The sequence below is a fragment of the Ovis aries genome, chromosome 1 (genome assembly GCF_016772045.2).
Source record: "Ovis aries strain OAR_USU_Benz2616 breed Rambouillet chromosome 1, ARS-UI_Ramb_v3.0, whole genome shotgun sequence".
Classification (NCBI taxonomy): domain Eukaryota; kingdom Metazoa; phylum Chordata; class Mammalia; order Artiodactyla; family Bovidae; genus Ovis; species Ovis aries.
The window spans coordinates 223,006,444-223,029,703 of NC_056054.1; the positions used below are offsets into that span (position 1 = coordinate 223,006,444).

Genomic DNA, 23,260 nt, shown 5'->3' on the forward strand with positions numbered 1-23,260 from the left:
CAACTTAGACATCATATTAAAAAGCAGAGACATTTCCTTGCTGACAAATGTCCATCTAGTCAAGGCTATGATTTTCCAGTAGTCATGTATGGATGAGAGAGTTGGACTGTAAAGAAAGCTGAGCACCAAAGAATTGGTGGTTTTGAACTGTGGTGTTGGACAAGACTCTTGAGGGTCCCTTGGACTGCAAGGAGATCCAACCAGTCCATCCTAAATATTTATTGGAAGGACTAATGCTGAAACTGAAACTCCAATACTTTGGTTACCTGATGTGAAGAACTGACTAATTGGAAAAGACCCTGATTTGGAGAAAGATTGAAGGCAGGAGGAGACGGGGACAGCAGAGGTTGAGATGATTGGATGGCATCACCAACTCGATGGACCTGAGTTTGAGCATGCTCTGGGAGTTGGTGACAGACAAGAAAGCCTGAGGTACTGTAGTCCATGGGGTTGCAAAGAGTTGGACACGACTGAGTGACTGAACTGAACTGAAACTAATGAAACTGAAAATTTTACATTATTGGTAAGATATAAAATGTAGAGTCAGTGTGTGTGTGTGTGTGTGTATATATATATATATATATATATATATATATAGTTTTTTTTTTTTAGTTTTTTTTTTTTTTAAATTTTAAAATCTTTAATTCTTACATGCATTCCCAAACATGAACCCCCCTCCCACCTCCCTCCCCATAACATCTTTCTGGGTCATCCCCATGCACCATCCCCAAGCATGCTGCATCCTGCGTCAGACATAGACTGGCGATTCAATTCACATGATAGTATACATGTTAGAATGTCATTCTCCCAAATCATCCCACCCTCTCCCTCTCCCTCTGAGTCCAAAAGTCCGTTATACACATCTGTGTCTCTTTCCCTGTCTTGCAGTTTTTAAAGTTATGTGATGCACTGACATCATCAAAGGAAGGAGCTTGAAAAGGGGAAAGTTCAAAAACTAAACTTCTGAATCATCCAACACTTTGACTCAGTGAAATGATAAAGAATCAGTTAAGAGACTGAAAATAAATTGTAAATGAATTAGATTGAAAACAATCTAATTGTTGTTCTTGCCAGCCAAGTAAATATGGCATTTCAAGACAGAAAAAATTTCAATTGTAAAAGTTATGCTTATAAATTAGTAAGATAAGAACTGGAAAGTGGCATGGATTTGGCATCATGAAAGTCTTTGGTAACTATTACAAGAGAAATACTGATAGAGTTCTGGGAATAAAAGCCTCATCAGAGAGAGAATGAGATTCCATTAACACTGCCGTCACAACTTAGACATAGAGAATATGGTGAGCTTTTTGTCTTTGACCATAAGGAAAGCATAAAAAATAGAGCAGTAATTGGAGAAATTAATGAGGCAACAGTTTCTTTAAGATGCGTGCATGCTAAGTCACCTCAGTCATATCTGACTCTTTGCAACCCCGTGGACTGTAGCCTGCAGGCTCCTCAGTCCATGGGATTCTCCAGGCAAAAATACTGGAGTGGGTTGCCATTTCCTTCTCTAGGATATCTTCCCAACCCAGGGATTGAACCTGCATCTCTTGAGTCTCCTGCATTGGCAGGTGCAATGTTTACAACTAGCACCACAAGATGGGAAAAATCAAATCAGTTTATGCCAGTGGGAATAACTTGTAATGAGTGGAATGTTAGTAATACAGGACAGAAAGTTGAGAATTGCAGGAGAAATGTCTTTTCTGGTAAAGAGGCATGGGACTGGGTGCACAAATGAAATGGTTCTCCTTACATAGAATCACAGGCAGAAAATATTTTGTAACAGGAAGTAAAGAGGTGGTCGGGTAGTTGTCCTGTTTTATTCTGATATTTCTTCTGATTGCTTTCCTTTCCATACTGAAATAATAAGGAAAATCATTAGGAGATGATGAGAATTGGGAGGATTTTCATGAAGACAAAAGGAAAATGTTATCCAGTGCAGTGTGATAGTGAATGAACTAGGCAAATATAGCGTGGTTGTGTCTTTTGGACCCACTCGAACTTTCATAAAGGGAGAGCAGTCTGCACAATTTCCGGCATTTTTTAAGCCACATTCAGCCAAACAACTTAGGCACTGAGATTTAGAAAGAAAGTGAACGTGTTAGTCACTCTGTTGTGCCAGGCTCCTCTGTCCCTGGAATTCTCCAAGCAAGAATACTAGGGTGGGTAGCCAATCCCTTCTCCAGGGGATCTTCCTGACCCAAGGATCTCCTCAGTTCAGTTCAGTTCATTTCAGCCACTCACTTGTGTCCAACTCTATGCCACCCCATGGACTGCAGCATGCCAGACTTCCTTGTCCATCACCAACTCTTGGAGCTTACTCAAACTCATGTCCAACAAGTCAGTGATGCTATCCAACCATCTCATTGTCGGTTGTTCCCTTCTCCAGCCTTCAATATTTCCCAACATCAGGGTCTTTTCCAATTAGTCACTTCTTTGCATCAGGTGGCCAAAATATTGGAGTTTCAACTTCAGCATCAGTCCTTCCAATGAATATTTAGGATGGACTGGTTGGATCTCCTTGCAGTCCAAGGGACTCTCAAGAGTCTTCTCCAACACCACAGTTCAATAGCATCAATTCTTTGGTGCTCAGCTTTCTTCATAATCCAACTCTCACATCCATACATGACTACTGGAAAAACCATAGCCTTGACTAGATGGTCCTTTGTCAGCAAAGTAATGTCTCTGCTTTTTAATATGCTGTCTATGTTGGTCACAGCTTTTCTTCCAAGGAGCAAGCATCTTTTAATTTCATGCCTGCAGTCACCATCTGCAGTGATTTTGGAATCCAAGAAAATAAAGCCTGCCACTGTTTCCACAGTTTCCCCATATATTTGCCATGAAGTGATGGGACTGGATGTCATGATCTTAGTTTTTTGAATGTTGAGCTTTAAGCCTGTTTTTTTTTCTCTCCTCTTTCACTTTCATCAAGAGGCTCTTTAGTTCTTCATTTTCTGCCATAAGGGTGATGTCATCTGCATATCTGAGGTTATTGATATTTTTTCCGGCAGTCTTCATTCCAGCTGGTGCTTCATCCAGCCTGGCATTTTGCATGATGTACTCTACGTATAGGTTAAAAAAGAGGGGTGACAATATACAGCCTTGATGTACTCCTTTCCTGATATGGAACCAGTCATGTCCAGTTTTAACTGTTGCTTCTTGACCTGCATACAGATTTCTCGGTAGACAGGTTAGGTGTTCTGGTATTCCCATCTCTTTAAGTATTTTCCATGGTTTGTTGTGATCCACACAGTCCAAGGCTTTGGCGTAGTCAATAAAGCAGAAGTAGATGTTTTTCTGGAACTCCAGTACTTTTCTAATGATCCAACGGATGTTTGCAATTTGATCTCTGTTTCCTCCTAAGTTGTGAAATTTCTGAGTCTTGCTTTTTATAATTGAAGATTACTGGCAAGGTTTGTGGTAGAATGTCCATCAGTTTGGGTCTAGTTGATGTCTTCTTAGGATGGTGGTTCAGATGGAAAAGGGTCTGCCTGCAATGCAGAATACCTGGGTTCAATCCCTGGGTTGGGAAGATCCCCCTGGAGAGGGAATGGCTATCCTGATAGATAATGTTGCCTGATAGATATTTTGTGTTATGATTGCACTTTCATTTTAGTATTAAATAATTTGTAAATTATTTAATGTATTTTATTACACAAATAATATAAATTTTAATTAATATTTAATGTAAACTATTTACAGATTTTTAATGTAAAAATTGTATAAGTCATACATATGGTTAACATGTCTACTCTGGTTTTCTTTAGCTAAACATTACAATTCTTACAATTTCTGAAATGAACATGTATTGTGTTTTTAGGCTCAGTTAGGATCCAAAGCACCTGAGTGTTACTTTCCTAAAGAAGACAACTCTTATTTAGTCCACTCAACTCAGTACTCGTCAGTGGGTATAACAGCTGACCTCCAACTGAATACTGCAAATCCTCGAATAAAGCTACCTTCTGATTCCATCTCATCTCTTCGTGTGGAGGTGAAATATCACAAAGATGATATGTTGCAGTTTAAGGTATGTTTATTATAAACTATCACAATGCATGATTCATGTCTCAAGAAAAATTTTAAATAGATTAGGTGCTTGGGTTTTTCATGTAATATTAAGGATTATTAATTGGATTGATGGTCTTTTGATTCTATAAAGCTTTCTTTGTCTTCCTACAGAGCCCATAGCTAGATGCACAATAAGTAAAATTTTCTGTTTTTGCTAGCTTTTTGAACAATTAAACATATAATGGTGATTTTTAATCATTTAAATTATTGATAAATCATTTAGTTGGACTCTGTTGGTTGTTTCATTCAAGTAAACAAAATAGGACAAAACAAACACAATAAGATCCTTATTGTTTCCATTCTTTTTAAACAGCGATCTGAAGTTTATGGCCAATATAGTAAGAAATACAAAAGAAATAATTTCTTTCAATAGCTATACTTAGCAGTTATCTTTTACTTAAGAGCACTGAAGTGAAGTGAAGTGAAAGTCACTCAGTCGTGTCCGACTCTTTGTGACCCCATGGACTATACAGTCCATGGAATTCTCCAGGCCAGAATACTGGAGTGGGTAGCCTTTCCCTTCTCCAGGTGATCTTCCTAAATGTGGGATTGAACCCAGATCTCCCACATTGCAGGCAGATTCTTTACCAGCTGAGCCACAAAGGAAGAGCACTGAAGAACTCCATTAAGAAAATTATTAGAAATTGTACTACATATATGACAAATGGAAAGCAATTTCAACCCATACATATGCAGGCATTTAACTGAAGAAATACAATCTGGAATAAAATATTAAAATACTTAACACCCTTTATTTTTTAATATAAATTTATTTATTTTAATTGGAGGCTAATAAAAATGAAAGAAATTAAAGAAAAATACAAAAAATGAGGAAACCATGTTTATCCTCTACAGCAAGGAAATAAATGGCAATTTTAGAAAAAAAGTGTTTTCTTGTTTAACAAATAATAGTATTAGAGTACATATTTTAATGAGAATGTTCTTTAATATACTAATTCTGGAAAATAGTTTACCAATAGATATCAAGGATCGTACAAATTGTAATACATTCTGACCTAATATTATCACTTGTAAGTAATATACTAAGTAAAGATGTGAATGAAGATAAATTAGCATTAATATTCATTGTAAAATCATACATAAGGTTAAAATATTGAGGCAACTGTGTCTAACCATGAGTGGTAAATAATTTTGTGTATCCATATAAGTGAATATCTAGCTCTGAAAGTTCTCTTCTTTAAGAGTTCTTACTGTATGGAAAAATGAATTAGAAAACATTAAAACAGGTAAAATATAGTACATCATTTAATTCATTCTATATCTATATATGTTTATGGAATTTGAAATAGATATATGGGCCATGGATACAAAATTAGGAATTATGTAAATAAGAATGTAAATGTTCTTGTTTGAGGCATTATTTAAATTATTTAATGATATGTACCTAAATATATTGGGCTTCCCTGATAATTCAGCTGGTAAAGAATCCGACCTGCAGTGCAGGAGACAACAGTTTGATTGCTGGGTCATGAAGTTCCCCTGGAGACAAGATGAGCTACCCACTCCAGTATTCTTGGGTTTCCCTGGTGTCTCAGATGGTAAACAGTCTGCCTACAATGTGGGAGACCTGGGTTCTTGGGTTGAAAAGATCATGGCAGCCCACTCTAGTATTCTTGCTTGGAAAATCCCCATGGACAGAGGAGCCTGGCAGGCAATAGTCCATGCGGTCTCAAAGAATCAGACACAGCTGAGGGACTAAGCACAGCACAACACCTAATACGTCACCATTAAGAACTAAACATATTTCTTTTCATTATTTCTCTATAATAGATTTATGATGCCCAAAATAAGAGATATGAAGTTCCAGTACCACTGAACGTTCCAACTACACCAACAAGTACTTATGAAACTAGACTTTATGATGTTGAAATCAAGGAAAATCCTTTTGGCATTCAGATTCGAAGAAGAAGCACAAGAAGAGTTATGTAAGTGATTGAATTATTTGATATGAAAGATAGTTTCATTTTAGCTTAGGTGGCAAAGTTGGATGATTATTTTCACAGCCTTCACTGTGCTACTGTGTCAGAACATCAAAAGTAGTTTTAAAGATGTTAAATAATTGGCTTATTTTAATATTCAAAAATGAAAGTTGGTGGGCTGTTAACAACTGGTCTAAGATTTTATTGACACTTTGGATGTGATGAATTTTATTATTAAATATCAGACCCATTCTTCCATTCAAGCTGAGAGCAAAAATAAAGACTCATGTTGAAAAGCCTGATGAGTGTTGTCAAAATAAGTATCTATACATGTATTTAGAAATATGTCATATTTTATTAGAATGATTGAAATTGGAGTTTTTTAGTTCTGGATTTTGATCAAGTTAATACTATCTCTGTCAGGAATTGATGAAAGGAAGTTTAGATATGTACATATAGACATGATTTTTATATTCAATGAATAAACTTAATTTTTAAAATATTTCCTTTATTTTAGTGAAAAGTTCTACAAAGTATATTCCTTTGTATTTTCTATTACAAAATACTTCTATGTAATTTAAACTTGCCCTGTATTCTTTACATGATGTTGTCAGGATGTTTTCAGGTATTGTCAGTATGGATACAAATAATGAAGAAAAACATGTTATATTGTTTCAAACTGTTGAAGAGTTTCATTCCAAATGTTAAAAAGCTAAATGATTTTGTGGAAAATCCCTGGTACAGAGACACTATTTATTGTTATTCAGGAAGTATTATTCTTTAGCAAATACTTTTCCAAAATCATTAATATAAAAATATGAATATGTTCCAAATTCTTTGTAATAATGTTTTCTTCCTCTGCCAACTTTCTTTTCCTCTTCTTTTATCTTCTTATTGCAAATAACATTCTCTGTAACACATTTCTTCTGGAGTTCTTTGTAAACACGTTTTTACAAATATAAATTAAAAGATGAAAATGATTAGGTAGAGTAATAGAGTTTGAAATTAAAATATACATTATGTGTTATTTATTTTGATATTGATTTCTTTTTATTCTATATGTAGTAAAAGTTTGCTGATTCTCTCAAGAGAACAGGAAAATGAAGGACTTTCAATTCTTAGGACATATATTACTTCTAGGTCATATATTATTTATAGATTTATATTGATTTTATTTTAAAAAGTGATATATATCTAAAGATACACATATAGCCATAATAAGATTATGAATTTGTGAAACAGATTTTGATATTTGCTATGTTAGCCAAAAAAGTATTGGAATAATTATCTATTTCCATCTATATCTGGGTATGATAAGCCCTATATAGGGAAAAATACTACTGATTTTCAGATCACCTAAGAAAGAATTACCATTATTATTTGTGATCCTATTTGTATGCATATACAGGAATAAAACTGTATATGTTTATATGTTTTCTTTTGTTTTCAGTTGGGATTCTCGCCTTCCTGGTTTTGCTTTTAACAACCAGTTCATTCAGATATCTACACGCCTGCCTTCAGAATATGTGTATGGTTTTGGGGAAATGGAACACACAACATTTAGGCGTGACCTGAACTGGCATACTTGGGGAATGTTCACCAGAGACCAACCCCCTGGTGTAAGTACCAGTATTTGACTACCATAAGTGGCAACTAAGACACAGCCATCTCCTTGTCGGCCTGTATTTCAACATTGAAACAAAGAAAGGGACTAGAAATCATGACAGTTGCTGGAGTGTTTTTCTGAAAAACAAAAAGTCACAATAAAGTACAGGTGAAAGTAAATGACTGATCAGATAACATTATTGACTACAGTGAGAAGTGAGGTCGTGACCTAATTGCTTGCTCTCTCAACTGCATAGAAAGAACATTCAGATTCAATATTCCCTGCCAAAACCATGTTTACTTTCAGCTTTTAGAAAAAAAAACTGGCTAAGGTTTTCCTTGAGATTTTCTTTTTTACTCCTTAGATGAAGATTGGATTCTCACTTTTTCCTTTGTTACCCTAAGCTGCAGTTGTGCCTTTTTATGAGGTTATACTGTTAGTTATAATCTTAGGAAATATTTTTATGTGCTCATGACACTTTCCCCAAAGTTTTGTCTTATTAATGGTATATATTTCATGAATATTTAATATATTTCTCACAATTAGTATTAACTATAATTACTCTAAATATATCATAGAAAAGTACATTTTAATAAAAATACTAGTTCATTTGCATTTTCCATTTGTCATGTGTACTTAAAGGATATATTCAGAATGAGATTATAAATGTGTATACTATCATAACCACTTCTTATTGTAAAGTACTCATACAATTTTTATTTGTATCACAATAGTTCAAATCTATGAACACTGTTTTTCATTTATTCCAGCTTGAAAGACCATGTTTACCAAAGTTTACCTCTTTAAAACCCTTCAGGGACTTCCTTTGTGGTACACTGGTTAAAACTCCATGCTTCCCCTGCAGGAAGCACAAGTTTGATCCTTGGTTGGGGAATCAAAAAACAAACAAACAAACAAAACAAAAACCCTTCAACATTAAGTATTGGCACTGTTAGGCTTATATAACCTTGATCCTAAATATATAAATTTTCTGTCACATGCTACTCAGTTACTAGGATTCATTGTGGGTCAATGACATTAATTCGATTAGGGATCTTCAACTTATAAGTTTTGTAATCTTGACATTGCATGACGCTGCATATAGATTTTCCATTCTGAAAAAATAAAAGATGATGCTGAAAATGAAATTAAATGCTCAGTAGAGGAAAATATATTAATTTAAAATATTATCATAAATTAGTATAGAAAGTTAGATATCCCATTAAGTCCTTGAGATTGAGTACTTTGATCACTTTAATCATTAATAAAACATTCTATTATTGAAAAATAAGTACTAATTCATAAATAAATTAAGATACATAATCTACGGAAAGAAACACAACTATTCTAAAACCAGTGGTTTCTTTATGTAAGTTAATTTGGCAGTATTTGTGAGTATTACACATTTGTATATTCATTCTCATACTCTAATGCACTAATGGTTTGAATAATTACATTTTTTAAAAAATGTGTTTGTTTTAATTCAGTCATAGTTTGGGTGTGCAATGAAGGAATATTTAAATTCCTAGGCTCAATCTTATAGTGAATTTAAATATCACATTGACAAAAATTTGCATGCTATTATTATTTAAATATACATTATGTTTATTTTTAAAATTTTAGTACAAACTTAATTCCTATGGATTTCATCCCTATTACATGGCTCTGGAAGATGAGAACAATGCTCATGGAGTTCTCTTACTTAACAGCAATGCAATGGGTAAAACAATTTTTTTTAAATTTAACTTTAAAAAATCATATTTTATGTGACTCAAATAAAATAATAACTTATATATAGATAAAATGTAATAATATTTTGGATTTCCAGATGTTACATTTCAGCCAATGCCTGCTCTGACATATCGCATGATTGGAGGAATCTTGGACTTTTATATGTTTTTGGGCCCATCTCCAGAAGTCGTAACAAAGCAATACCATGAAGTATGACTATGCATTTTAAAAAGAGATAACATTTTCTTTATAATATAAAGTATTTATCTTAGTTCACCAAGAATTTTTTTTTTCAAAGGTAATCGGCCAACCAGTCATGCCACCTTACTGGGCTTTGGGATTCCAGTTATGTCGTTATGGGTACAGAAATACTTCACAAGTTGAAGAAGTATATAATGACATGGTGGCTGCTCGGATCCCTTATGTATGTATATCAACTTTTAAAACAGTGTTAAATATGTCATCTATAAAAGCAGAATGAAATAATTAAACACACACTTTAAAATTATTTAAACCTTTGACAAAAAGCAATACTTGGTTTGTTAGTAGCACAAAATGAATTGGATATCAGATTATACTGATTTTCTTTAGCAGAGGGATAAAGAAAGGGCTAATACCATTATTTTTCTTTCTTTCTCATCAGTCTTATGACTGTGAGTTGTGCTAAACAAGTCACTATGCACTTGCTTTTCTCTTAGAAACTCTGTCTCACAGGTAGTCAAACACATTTATTGTCTTCTTTTAAATGAGAGTAAGAATCCAGGGAACTTATTTCATCAACTGATATGAAAAGTTACAAAAAATTTGAGGTGAAACAATGATTTTTGCAGTGGAATTGATGACAGTTGTCATACAGAATAAGTGGGCTTGCAGAATATCCTCTTCCCTCAATGTGTGGGAAATTAATATTTTTATGTATCGAAAATAATCAGTTCCTGTGATTTTTATTTTTTAGCAAGATTAAGAAATCTCAGGTATCTTCCTGGTAATATTTAAAAATTGAAATCTAGAATGCTTTGTATATAAGAACTCCCTCTAAGAAGAATAAGTAGAGTATCATTTATAAGACATCAAGACATACAGTAGAATCCCACATATGGTTCCCGAATACATTATTATAGGGAAATTAATTGTATAGGTTAATGAGGTAGTGATATGAAAGTGAAAAAATATATTGAAGAAGATTTTTTCATTATTAGTTCTATGTTATCCATATTTTTTGTAATATCTAGAAAAAGAAATTGCCTTTAACAGAAAATAATTTTTAAAGTAATTTAGGCCTAAATTAAGGATTTAATAATATAATGAAAGCATTTATTCATATAAATATAGTTGTAAATATCTACTGGTAAACAATATTTTGCTTATTTAAGCTTAGGCTATTATTTTGAAAATGACTTTGATGGATGATAAAAGAATAACTTTAAATAATTGATGAATTTATTAATAATTTATTCTCCGTTATAATTTTATAATTATTGAAATTATCCCATATTTTCTTTTTGTTTCCAGAAATAGAGCAATACTTATTTCTGTATACTGTGCAAAATTCCAAGTTATTATTTAATACAATTTCATGACCTCATAAGTCCTTTACTCTTGTGTCTTATTTCTTTTGGGAATTATAAAACAAAAGATAGTGATTTAAAAGGATTTTTACTTCTAAATCAGAATTACTATTTAATGAACTTTTAACAAAACATAGCATTTATATGAACTTGTTCTTAGAATATTTTGCATCTATACATGCTCTTTTTATTTCTTGAATATCGCACTACTCAATTCTCAAGCATTTAAACTTTCATACTACTATTACTTTTATAAACATGATAGAATGTGATGAACTCAATCTGCTGATTCTTACCACACTACAATTCTCATATTTTTCAGGATGTTCAGTACACAGATATTGATTACATGGAAAGGCAATTAGACTTTACAATTGATGATGAATTCCGTGACCTTCCTCAGTTTGTTGACAAAATAAGAAGTGAGGGAATGAGATACATTATTATCCTGGTCAGTATTTATATTTTATCTCCTATCTGAGCCTTATTATCTTAGTTTTGTTCAGACTTCTCTTCTTAATGAGGGAGGAAAAGGTGTTTCAAAATATGAAATATGTAAGTTTGGATTCTACTCCCAAATCTAAAGCTTTCTTCCTTTAACACTTCATTTACATGGGCAACCACAAGGCTATCTTCATTCTTGGGTTTATCCTTAGAGACCTAAGACTAAATAAAGCTGGGAGTCAAAGACAGGCTGTTTCTTAATAATCACCCAAGCTACAAACTGACCTCAGTTTATAGACACTATCACAAAGTGATGATGGATTTTTCTATTCCTGTAAGAATCTCATATCATTCTCTGGGACAGCTTCTTACTCTTGCCATGTTTAAAAATTTGCTTCGAGTTAGTGATTCAATGGGGAGATTATTTCATCAATATATTACCAAAAGCAAGCTAGGCAGTCAGAAATCCCACTGGGGAAATAAAAGCAAAACAAAAACAGTAGTAATCTTGCTTGTAATCATAGCTAACACATTTTCAAAAGTTCTTAAATTTTCCTTCTAGAAAATTTAAAAAACAATCAAGCTAGAACACAGAAATTTATACCGTCAGTCCATCTGTCAGTCTATGTGATAATACAATACAATGATAATTTGATAATGGAAAATTGTAATATTTCATAACAGCTACCCAGGTGGCTATACTTCTATATCATAGACACCTGTTTTGTATTTCATTTTCGTTTTAGGATCCAGCAATTTCAGGAAATGAAACGAAGCCTTACCCTGCCTTTGAAAGAGGACAGGAAAAAGATGTCTTTGTCAAATGGCCTAACACAAATGATATTTGTTGGGCAAAGGTATTGAATTGATAGCTTGAAATAAAATAAGTGTAAAAGTGCTATTTCACTGAAAGTTTCTACTTAATTAAGCAACTGTTAAGGCATATTCAGAAGAAGAGATACAGTGATTCCAGTTCAGTTCAGTTCAGTTCAGGCGCTCAGTCCTGTCTGACTCTTTGCAACCCTAAAAATTGCAGCACACCAGGCCTCCCTGTCCATCACGAACTCCTGGAGTTCACTCAAACTCACAACCATTGAGTCAGTGATGCCATCCAGCCATCTCATCCTCTGTCGTTCCCTTCTCCTCCTGCCCCCAATCCCTCCCAGCATCAGGGTCTTGTCCAATGAGTTAACTCTTCACATGAGGTGGCCAAAGTACTGGAGTTTCAGCTTTAGCATCATTCCTTCCAAAGAACACCCATTCTCCTTTAGAATGGACTGGTTGGATCTCCTTGCGGTCCAAGGGACTCTCAAGAGTGTTCTCCAACACCACAGTTCAAAAGCATCTATTCTTTGGTGCTCAGCTTTCTTCACAGTCCAACTCTCACATCCATAGAAGAGCACTGAAAAAACCATAGCCTTGGCTAGACGGACCTTTGTTGGCAAAGAAATGTCTCTGCTTTTGAATATGCTGTCTAGGTTGGTCATAACTTTCCTTCCAAGGAGTAAGCGTCTTTTAATTTCATGGCTGAAGTCACCATCAATAGATACTCTGTAAGTTCAATCCAAACTATTAGAAACAGAAAGAATTCATACATCATATGTCCAAATACTATTTGTTTCATCTTTAATGTGTTTTTTATTGTATTTATTGGTACCTTTGTGTTTTTTTTTATAAAATTGCCACTAATAAGATGGTCATTCATTATTCTATACTACAAAAGTTATTTAATATTTGTAATTCTCTTTAAAACATCTTGTATAATTGTAAAAGCTATAGTTATATTCCTTACTTGAACAGGGAAAATAGTTTGTTGTATTTCATTTAGACGATAATATTCAGATCTGACTATATTAATACATTATAGAAAACATCCTCCTTTGGCTTATACAGAAAGAATAAAGATGCTCAATACTCTATAAAAGCCTAAATGGGAAAAGAATTTCAGAAACAATAGATACATGTATATGTATAACATAATTACTGTATACCTGAACTAATACAATATTGTTAATCAACTATACTCTAATATGGAATACATTTTTTAAAGAATAAAGAAAAAAATCCACTAGTCACAGTCAGAATGAAAATAATTTCCATAGTGGGAGATGTAATTAAATGCAATGTGCAAGTCTATTTGTATCTTAGACCAAAAATATTAACACTAGTGATAAAAGTGGTGAAATTCGAACATGGCCAATAGATTAGTTCGTAATATTCTATTAATGTTAGCTTCTCGGTTTTAATAATTGTACAGTGGTTATAAATATATTACTGTTAAGAGAAGCATGGTGAAGGGTACAGAAAAACACTAGGTATATTGTTTGTGACTTTTCTATAAGTCTGAAAGTATTTCAAAATAAAAAGATAAAAGTTAAATAGAAAAAATTCTGCAGTAAAAGGTGAAAAATCACAATGTTTTAAGAAACATGAAAGTATAGAATATTGATTATTAAAAGGGATTATTTCCCTCCTACTTTCTTCTAATTCTATATTTTTGTACATTTTCTCGTTTTATTACCTTTTAAGCACTATTCTCTATCAGCAACTAATCTCTTATATGTAATTACCTTTCTGCAGATTCTACTTTCTACAACATAAATTTAAATCCCAGAGCTTTTGGCATGATTGAATTTGAGTCCTGTTTTGTGTTTGTGATTGGAATAGAAGAAACACTGGTAGGCTAAGAGGCAGTGACTGGGTTAGGAATATGGTGGAGAGAAGGATTTTAGTACTACTGTGAAAACCAAGAGGATTATTTGCCTCAGTGTGGCCTCATCCAACTCAGATATTCAATTCCTTTCATATAAAAATATATAGATTTTTGCTTTTCAAATGTTTTTATTTTTATCCTGGAGTAAGTATAGAAATAATTTTAATATATCACATTAAATTAAATTTGGTGTATGTGATTCAAATTAATTGTTGACTAGACACTTTGGTTGCATGCATTGTTTTCAAAATCACTACCTACACCAAGGTTGGATATTTTTATTTGTCATATTAAAGAGAAGATTAATATGGAAAATGGAAAGAGTTTGCAAATGATACATATGCCAAAACACAAACTAAGCAAATAATTGAAGGGAATATTTTTTATTATTTGCTTATAAAACTTTCTTATACTTTATTTATAAAAGTCATACCACACTGAATTTATTTTGAGCTGGTTTCTCATTTCTTCTCTTTTTGTAGGTTTGGCCAGATTTGCCTAATGTGACAATAGATGAAAGTTTAACTGAAGATGAAGCTGTTAATGTAAGTTTCATATTGATTAATTATAGAACTAAAAGAAATTCAGCACTTAGATTTAATAATTAGAGATTTCACTGTTCTGCATGTGAATATCCATTTTCTCCAGCACCATTTGCTAAAGAGACTATACTTTCCTCACTGCATACTCTTTCACTCTTGTCAAAGATCAGTTAACTATACATGTGTGGATGATTTCTGGGCTCTTTAACTGTGCCATTGGCCTATATGTTTATTTTTATGCCAAGACCATGCTTTTCACTACTGTAGCTTTGGAATATATCTTGAAATTAGGAAACTTAATGCCTTCAGCTTTTTTCTACTTACTCAAGATTATTATGATTAAGGAAATATTCAAGGTGTTTCCTAAAGAGTATGATATTAGCTATCGGGATTTAATATATAGTCTTCATCATGTTAAGGTAATTTCTTTCTATTCCTAGTTTGTTGAGAGTTTTTTGTTTTTTTTTTTTTATTTTTATCATGAAACAGTGTTGAATTTTATCAAATACATTTTCTGCATTGTTTATTGATATGCTTATGCTTAGTCATTCAGTCGTGTCTGACTCTGGGACCCTTTGGACCATAGCCTACCACGCTCCTCTGTCCTTGGAATTTTTCAAGAATACTGGAATGAGTTGTCACTTCTTTTTCCAGGAGATCTTCCTGACCCAGGGATCAAACCTGCGTCTCCTGTGGCTCCTGCATTACAGGCGGATACCTTACCCACTGAGCCACTGGGGAAGCACTGTTATTGATATGACCATGTGATTTTTATCATTTATTCTGTTGATATGCTGTATCACAGTAATTGATTTTTGTATGTAATATAATCCTTGCCTCACAGGGAAAAATCCCACTTATTCATGGTGTATGAGCCTTTTGATGTGTTGTTGAATGTGTTTTGCTAATAGTTTGGTTGAGGATGCTTGTATATCTACTCATCAGATATTGTTTGTGTGACTCTAGGAATGTGTCCATTTCTTCTAGGTTATCCAGTCTGTTGTATTAGTATTCATCATGGCCTCTTACCATCCTTTCTATTTCTGTGACATCAGTTGTAATTCTCATCTTCCATATCTGATTTTATTTAACTTTCTCTTTTTTCTTAGTCTAGCTAACAGTTTGTAAGTTATATATATGCTGTCAATGAGAAACTCAGTTTAGATTTAAGGACACACATAGACTTGGTTGTTGGAGGAAGATCACGGATATGATTTCATTAGAGTTGAGGTCAAGTTGTCTTTACTATCACTTGTTGACAACTTGTGAATCTGATAGATAAATGTCTTACTGAAATATAAGGTTTCTGTTATGACTTTCTACATGTTGGTCTAATTTTTGTTTTTACAGGCTTCCAGAGCTCATGCAGCTTTTCCAGATTTTTTCAGGAATTCTACAGCAGAGTGGTGGGCAAGGGAAATTATAGATTTTTATAATAACCAGATGAAATTTGATGGATTGTGGATTGTAAGTAAACTTTAAGAAACTTATATTTTAAGTTATTTATTGTGTACTGATTATGCAAAAATTGTACTAAATTCTATATAATCTTAGCAAAGTATTCTTTATGAAAATCTCACTCATTTTTTTCTGTAGAACTTTCTTATGCAAAGAACTGATAAAATGCAGTTTGAACAATTCAATTTAAGTATTTGGCTGCTTTTTCCTGAATAAACTTTACCAAGAAACCAAAGTAGTCTCTTTAATGATTTATAAGTGCTTATAAATACTTATTTTATTTTCATTCAATGTAGGAATAAATCTCACACTCAACTGTCAGTCTTTGGTTTAAGAAGTCATAGTCTCTTACAGATGTAACAAAATCATCCTTTAAATACTGTTCTAATTTTATGTGTAACATTAAAGTGTTGATATAAGAGTTTTAGTAATAAAATTCTGAGAAAACATAAAATGAATTTACTGTATCACAAGTAAACATTTAATACAGGAGATTTTGCATAATACTTCTCTAGATATTTGTAGGTGAATTTATCTGTTGATTTTTCAGTGAAGAAAGTGAAGTCGCTCAGTCATGTCCGACTCTTTGCGACCCCATGGGCTGTAGCCTGCCAGGCTCCTCTGTGCATGGAATTTTCCAGGCAACAGTCCTGGAGTGGATTGCCATTTCCTTCTCCAGGGGATCTTCCCAACCCAGGGATCAAATCCGGGTCTCCCGCATTGTAGACAGACGCTTTACTGTCTGAACCACCAGGAAAGTCCCCTTATGTCTGCATTAATTTACTTACTTTTTTAATTAAAAAAATTATAGAGGTGATATTATATACAATGCTAGAGGATATAAATATGTATTTTTTAAATTAACAGAAATACAGTTTTATTTTATTTATAAAGTTGTGCACTATAAGGAATTTTATTAAATAATCCCCAAGAATTATATCTTGTTTGAGAAAAAATAACCTTTTTATGCTAAAGGAATTACCTTTAAATGTGTTTGTTAGTTTCTTCTGTCGTGTCCAAATCTTCACAACCCCATGGACTATAACCCACCATGCTCCTCTGTCCGTGGGATTCTCCAGGCAAGAATAATGGAGTGGGTTGCCATTTCCTCCTCACCTTTAACTGTCAACTTATTTATATATTTATATGATGGTCCTTTTATATGTGGCTACTAAGATTCTAAAATGTGTATTCAAAGACTTTTTGAAGTTTTCTGTATTTGTAAACTATATCTTGCAGTTTTAAAAACCACAAGCCATTGTTCAAAAATAAAAATTATACAAAGTTCCAGGGCAGAAGTGGAGGGAAAAACATGGGGGAATATACACTATTATAATTTAGTTTTATGTCTAGAAACACAGAAAACAATTCACTTTTACATATAGGTTTTATCTACAGAGAAAAATAGTATATTTTATATTTTAAAAAAGGAGACATGAACTGTAACATGTTAAGAAATATTGAGCTAAACTAAATTCTTTAGTATTGTTGGGATTGTCTTATATTTTTTTTCTTTTTAAAAAAGTGTTGTTATTTGGATGTGCTATTTCAATTTGAGTTTCTAAATTAGTTCTTTTAAGAAGATATGCCCTAAATTTGTTTTTGTTTACTTTTCTTTCTCTCTTTAAGGATATGAATGAACCATCAAGTTTTGTAAATGGAACAACTACTAATCAATGCAGAAATACAGAGCTAAATTATCCACCTTATTTCCCAGGTACAATATTGCTGTTATACCTTTGATGTTATCATGTTATTATCATTTATTTATCAGGTTTATATACTTTATGATCTAGAGAATAGGATTCATATTCCCAATTCTCACTACCCATTTGCACACTGGACCACACCCTCAGCTCATTACCAATATCATCTAGATCATCTAACATTACTTTGAGAAAAAAAAAAAAAAGGTCAAGAAACATGATTTACCTATATGAATACATTTCTAGGTTTGATTACTTTGATTTTCTTATGAATCATCCCAGATTTGAGAATCCTCAATATTGTTTGAATAAAAGTCTTTAAATCTTTTATAAAGGTTTTTTTTTTTTTTCAAGTTTTTCTTTACTAGGGAAAAAGTGAAAGAATGCTAACATCCTTGGTTGTCCTGACCTAGGAGAGAAAAGAACAGTCTTTTGGCATTCATCCACATACTCCTACATAGGCAGTAAATTGCATAAATGGTTAATATCTAAAGTTATGGCAAAGCTCTGATAATTTTAATCTGAAACTGAGAAATAATTTGATCAAGAAATAGTGCTGTTGTAGCATTTGCTTGGCTCTTTATCCCAGGGCTTTATGTTAGCAAATGGAATCTTTAAAAAAAAAAAAATCTATTTAATCAATATTTCTTATCTAAATGCATAAAATATAGTAGATTTTAAGGAGTACATTTTTCATGATTTTATGAATTCATATTAATTATTAACATTTTTGTTACTAAATAGAGCAAAATTTTGCACATATTTTCCAGTCGCAATTGTAATTGCAATCACTTACAGTTGCAGACCAGTTTTTAATTTAAAATTAGCATAAACAAAGTGCACAATTGATTAAAAAGTATTCTTTTCAAACAGAGATTAATGTTTTACCAAAATAGCTTATGAGTACAGGTTACAGATTTCAAAACAGATAACTTTATAACATATTAATGTTTTTTCATTGATTCTCCCCAGAACTCACAAAAAGAACTGATGGATTACATTTCAGAACCATGTGTATGGAAACAGAGCAGATTCTTAGTGATGGATCATCTGTTTTGCATTATGATGTTCACAATCTATATGGATGGTCACAGCTGAAACCTACTTATGAGTAAGCAATTTTCATAATCATCCTTTATATTATTTGTTAGATTTACTTTGAGTCCTTCGCTGCTGATCTTACCTTACTTGATCATTCAAAGCACTTGGAATAGTTTTTTCTCTCTCTCTGTTTGTACATTTATTTTAAATTTTCATCCTATTCCCAAAGGACCCTGAATTATTATATTTTGTTCCCAAGCATGTACTCAGCTCATAGTAGCACAATGCCTCAGGAATAGTAAGAGCTCAAAGAATAATTTTTAATGAATATGTGTAAACAATGTATAGTTTGATGTCATTAATTAAAGCATAAATGCTAGGCTAAATCTGCTATTTAAATCCATTATTAGCAAATAAGAAACTATGTAATTGACTTTGAGCTTCTCAAACTTTAATACTCATACACGTGCTCAGTCATGTTTGACTTTTTGCGACCCCATGGACTGTAGCCTGCCAGGCTCGTCTGTCCATGGAATTTTCCAGGCAAGAATACTGAAGTGGGTTGCCATTTTCTATTCCAGGACATCTTCCCAACCCAGGGATTGAACCCATGTCTCTTGAACTGGCAGATGGATTTTTTATCACCACAACATCTGGGAAGCCCACTAATAGCTCTATTAAACAAATTCTTATATGAGGCTAATAATGATGCAACATAGTCTATTCTTTAAATAAAAGTCTTTATTAACATTGTGCAACAGATTTTTCTGCAATGATAGAAATGTTTTATAATTCTGGATTGTTCAATATGGTAGCTACCAGCCATATATGATTGTTGAACAATCTGGCTAGTGTAACTCATAAAAAGAATTTTAAATTTTATTTAATTTTCATAGATTTTTTTATTTTTATTTTTTTTATTTTTTTTTTTACAATACCATGTGGCTTATGGTCACCATACTACACAGTGCAACTCTAGATCATCTTAACTACAGATTATAATCCACTGGATATTTTTTAAATTTTATTTTATATTGGAGTGTAGTTTATTAACAATGTTGTGTTATTTGTAAGCATATGGCAAAGTGATTCAGTTATACATATATATATATATGTATATGTACCTATATATATACATATACGTATATGTACTTTTGTATATATATACATATACATATGTATATATATTCCTTTTCAAATTCTTTTACCATTTAGGTTAATATAGAATATTAAGTAGAGTTCCCTGTTCTATACAGTAGGCCTTTGTTGGTCATCTATTTTAAATATAGTACAAAATTAGAAATTTTTGTACTATATAAATTCTGATTTTAATTAATCTGAATTGCAGCCTAAGAATCTGAATTTTTAAAAATTACCTAGGTGGTTGTAATGAGCATCTGGGATTGAAAACCAGTACTCTAGTAGATGACTAAAGTTGATAAAAGAATGAAAAGCATTTTGCAGTAAAGGGTATGGGTAATATTTCCTTATTTAGTGAAACACACATCTTATTTCCAGGACCAAAATCAATTTTCAACCTAGAATCAGTGAATTATCTAAGATATTATTACATGAATGATAGACTATAGATTTGTTCACGAAAACCCAATGCAAGGGCATTCAGAAAAACTAGTAGATGTATTTCTTAAGAGTAATGCTTTTTTATTGAGACAAATGCTTCTTCAGTTGACCCTACTGAAACATACTATGGGGCACAATTACCCTTCCTTAACCTCACTTTACCATAATACTATCGATATTAAGAATAACAGAAATATTGAGAAGTGACTGGTGAACCCGTTAGCAAAACTTATATAACTTGAGAAAAAAATATGTACTTTAAGGGAAATGAAAAAAAAATCTTTTTTCAAAGAGGACAATAAATTGAATTTCTGGAGCACATTACAGAATTTAGCATGGTTCCTGACACACTGTGCAATGTTTAGTACATCTAAATGAACCAGTTTTATCTTACCACAGCTATTAAAATTGTATAAATAAACTCAGGGAAAAATTAGGTAAATCTCTAGATAGTTGATATGTTGTTATATGATATGTTATAAGTTGTTTGGGGATTTTAAAATCCATTTTCAGTTCTTAAATAGCATTATGAGGAAGATACTGGTACAGTTTTCCAAAGAACATCCATTTAATGTTAATTTTATTCTTATACATAAAATCTTTCAGTAAAACTTTAATCATATTTGTTGATTAAATTAAAAGATTAATAAGTTTTAAATATTGAGCTAAATAACTCAATTTATGCATAGCCATAGACTTTTTATATCTTTTAAATACTTTCTTACTATTTAATTTTTTCAGTTATATGAGAATAAAATTGTTGAACTCTCAGATATTATAGAGATAATCATTATAGATTTAAAGATCTTGCAAATGTAAAAGGATGCTATAAATAAATTACATTTAAACAAATGATGGACAGTAAGACTTTTTAACATTGGAAAAAACTGAAAGAATGAAAAGCATAATATTTTTATTCAAGTTATTCAGACTGTACCATTTTTAGTTTCATTATTTCAGTTTCAATAATTCTCAGTTTCCTATAAGTTTGAGATATTCGTTAATTCAAAAATTAATTATATGCCAAGCACTATATTAGGTATAAGGAGTACAAAGAAGATTAAGGCATTCCTTAAACCTCCAGAGTCTCAAGGTCTCATTGAAGAAGTTTTATGTATAAAAAAATCAGTACAAACACTGTTATCCATCTTTAACAAGGAAATGATTACACAGAGTTGATAACATGCCTATAGGTTACAAATCTGCCTAATTAAGAATTTGAAATATTTTTCCAATATGGTTCTATAGTCCCTATTCATATACAATTTATTTTGAATAATAAAATAAAAACAATTATTTTTAAAGCTAATACAATAGTGAATTTTTAAATTTTTGGTACATTTATAATAGACAGATACTGATAACATATTGCATTATTCTTAACACTAGCATATGTTTTAAATAAATAATAAAATCAATAAACTTGTTCTTCAAAGGCTGAAAAGAGAGGAAAAGAAAAATATATGATCCAATTTTAAAAACCATTCTCTTGAGATCTGTCTTTGGACAGATTCTATCTTTAAAATAGAATAACTATTTTTATTTTTTTTTTATTTCTAAGACCTAGAGAAGCCTTTCTGTCTTTAAACTACCCTCTAAAACAGGGAGTATTATAGCCAAGATTCTCTGCAGAGTGATATGGAGATTAATTGTTGACAAGTTATAAATAAGAAGAGTTGAAGCATTAATAGGGCCTAAACTTTATTAAGAGAACATGTTTAAGTAGGATGAAATGAGTTCATTCAAAACCTCACAATATAATTAGTTGAGTCGATAATATCAATAGTTGGCTTATATTTCACTGGTCAAATAGCAAAAGGGCCACTTAGGCATGTTGCTCTGCTACGTGTTGGAAGGGAAAAAGATGTTTTCCATGTCTGTGAGGATTTTATACTATAATGAGATAAGACTCACTTATAAAGGCTAGCTATAGCAAGAGACAGCATAGACAACATAAATAAAATACTTTTTTGTTTAAGGAAGTGGTCCTATGTAGAAATATATGAAGAAAATATCTCATATATTATAAGAACTCATAGTTCCTCTCCATCTATATTAGTGCATTGCAAAAGGCAACTGGCAAAAGAGGAATTATTATTTCTCGTTCCACATATCCTTCTGCTGGACGATGGTCAGGACACTGGTTTGGAGACAACTATGCAACATGGGACAATTTGGAAAAATCTATCATTGGTATGTGAGAGTCACCATCTTTCTCATTATTCTTTTGAAGTTTGTATTAGCTATTCACTGTTGCTAGTTCATATACTTTATAAGTCCTTTTAATATGCTTTTGGCACCATGTTCTCTGACAAATAACATAATGAAAAAGCAATGGGCCAGAGAGCAGGATTTAGCTTATTTTGAGAAAATAATTTTGTCCCTTTTGGTCTCAGTTTCCTTTTGTGAAAGGGCAGGAACTGAGAAAGATAGCATATAGATCTAAGAAAAGAAATGGATAGAAATTCTAGAGTCTAGGGAATAAGAATATCTTGTAGATGCTAAAGTATGAAACATCTCAAACAAATTTTGAAAGTTTTCTGACTATATTTGGATAAAGAGTAAATAAAATATTATTTTGTTAAAGGGATTATTTTTCAGTTTCAGATATAGACTTAAAATTATTTATATTTATATTAGGATTCAAGGAAAACACTTAATCAATGTTTAGAAATATTCGTTTAAAAGAAGAGCTGGAAATTCACATACATTCTATTTCATGAAAATGATCACTCCTCAGGGGATTTTATCTAATAAGGATAATTCAGTTTGTTTCAAATGATAAGATCTATGGCTAGATAATTACAGAAACAGCCTTTTATTTTAATAATAAAACCAAGGAAGCCATTAACACGTTCTTAT

General features: G+C 32.1%; 1 protein-coding gene across 3 annotated transcripts in view; it reads left to right on the plus strand.

The window, feature by feature from the left end:
• Positions 1-23,260, plus strand: part of SI (sucrase-isomaltase) — a 112,927-nt gene that overhangs the window by 63,168 nt on the left and 26,499 nt on the right. For all 3 annotated transcript variants that reach the window (XM_027958732.2, XM_042234933.1, XM_042234939.2), the window contains 13 exons: positions 3,821-4,027; positions 5,860-6,014; positions 7,459-7,627; positions 9,238-9,334; positions 9,443-9,555; positions 9,644-9,769; positions 11,236-11,364; positions 12,104-12,214; positions 14,553-14,615; positions 15,963-16,079; positions 17,700-17,787; positions 18,749-18,887; positions 22,458-22,591. In XM_027958732.2, coding sequence (XP_027814533.2) covers positions 3,821-4,027; positions 5,860-6,014; positions 7,459-7,627; positions 9,238-9,334; positions 9,443-9,555; positions 9,644-9,769; positions 11,236-11,364; positions 12,104-12,214; positions 14,553-14,615; positions 15,963-16,079; positions 17,700-17,787; positions 18,749-18,887; positions 22,458-22,591 — 1,648 coding nt within the window. The remainder of the gene's footprint in view (positions 1-3,820; positions 4,028-5,859; positions 6,015-7,458; positions 7,628-9,237; positions 9,335-9,442; positions 9,556-9,643; positions 9,770-11,235; positions 11,365-12,103; positions 12,215-14,552; positions 14,616-15,962; positions 16,080-17,699; positions 17,788-18,748; positions 18,888-22,457; positions 22,592-23,260) is intronic.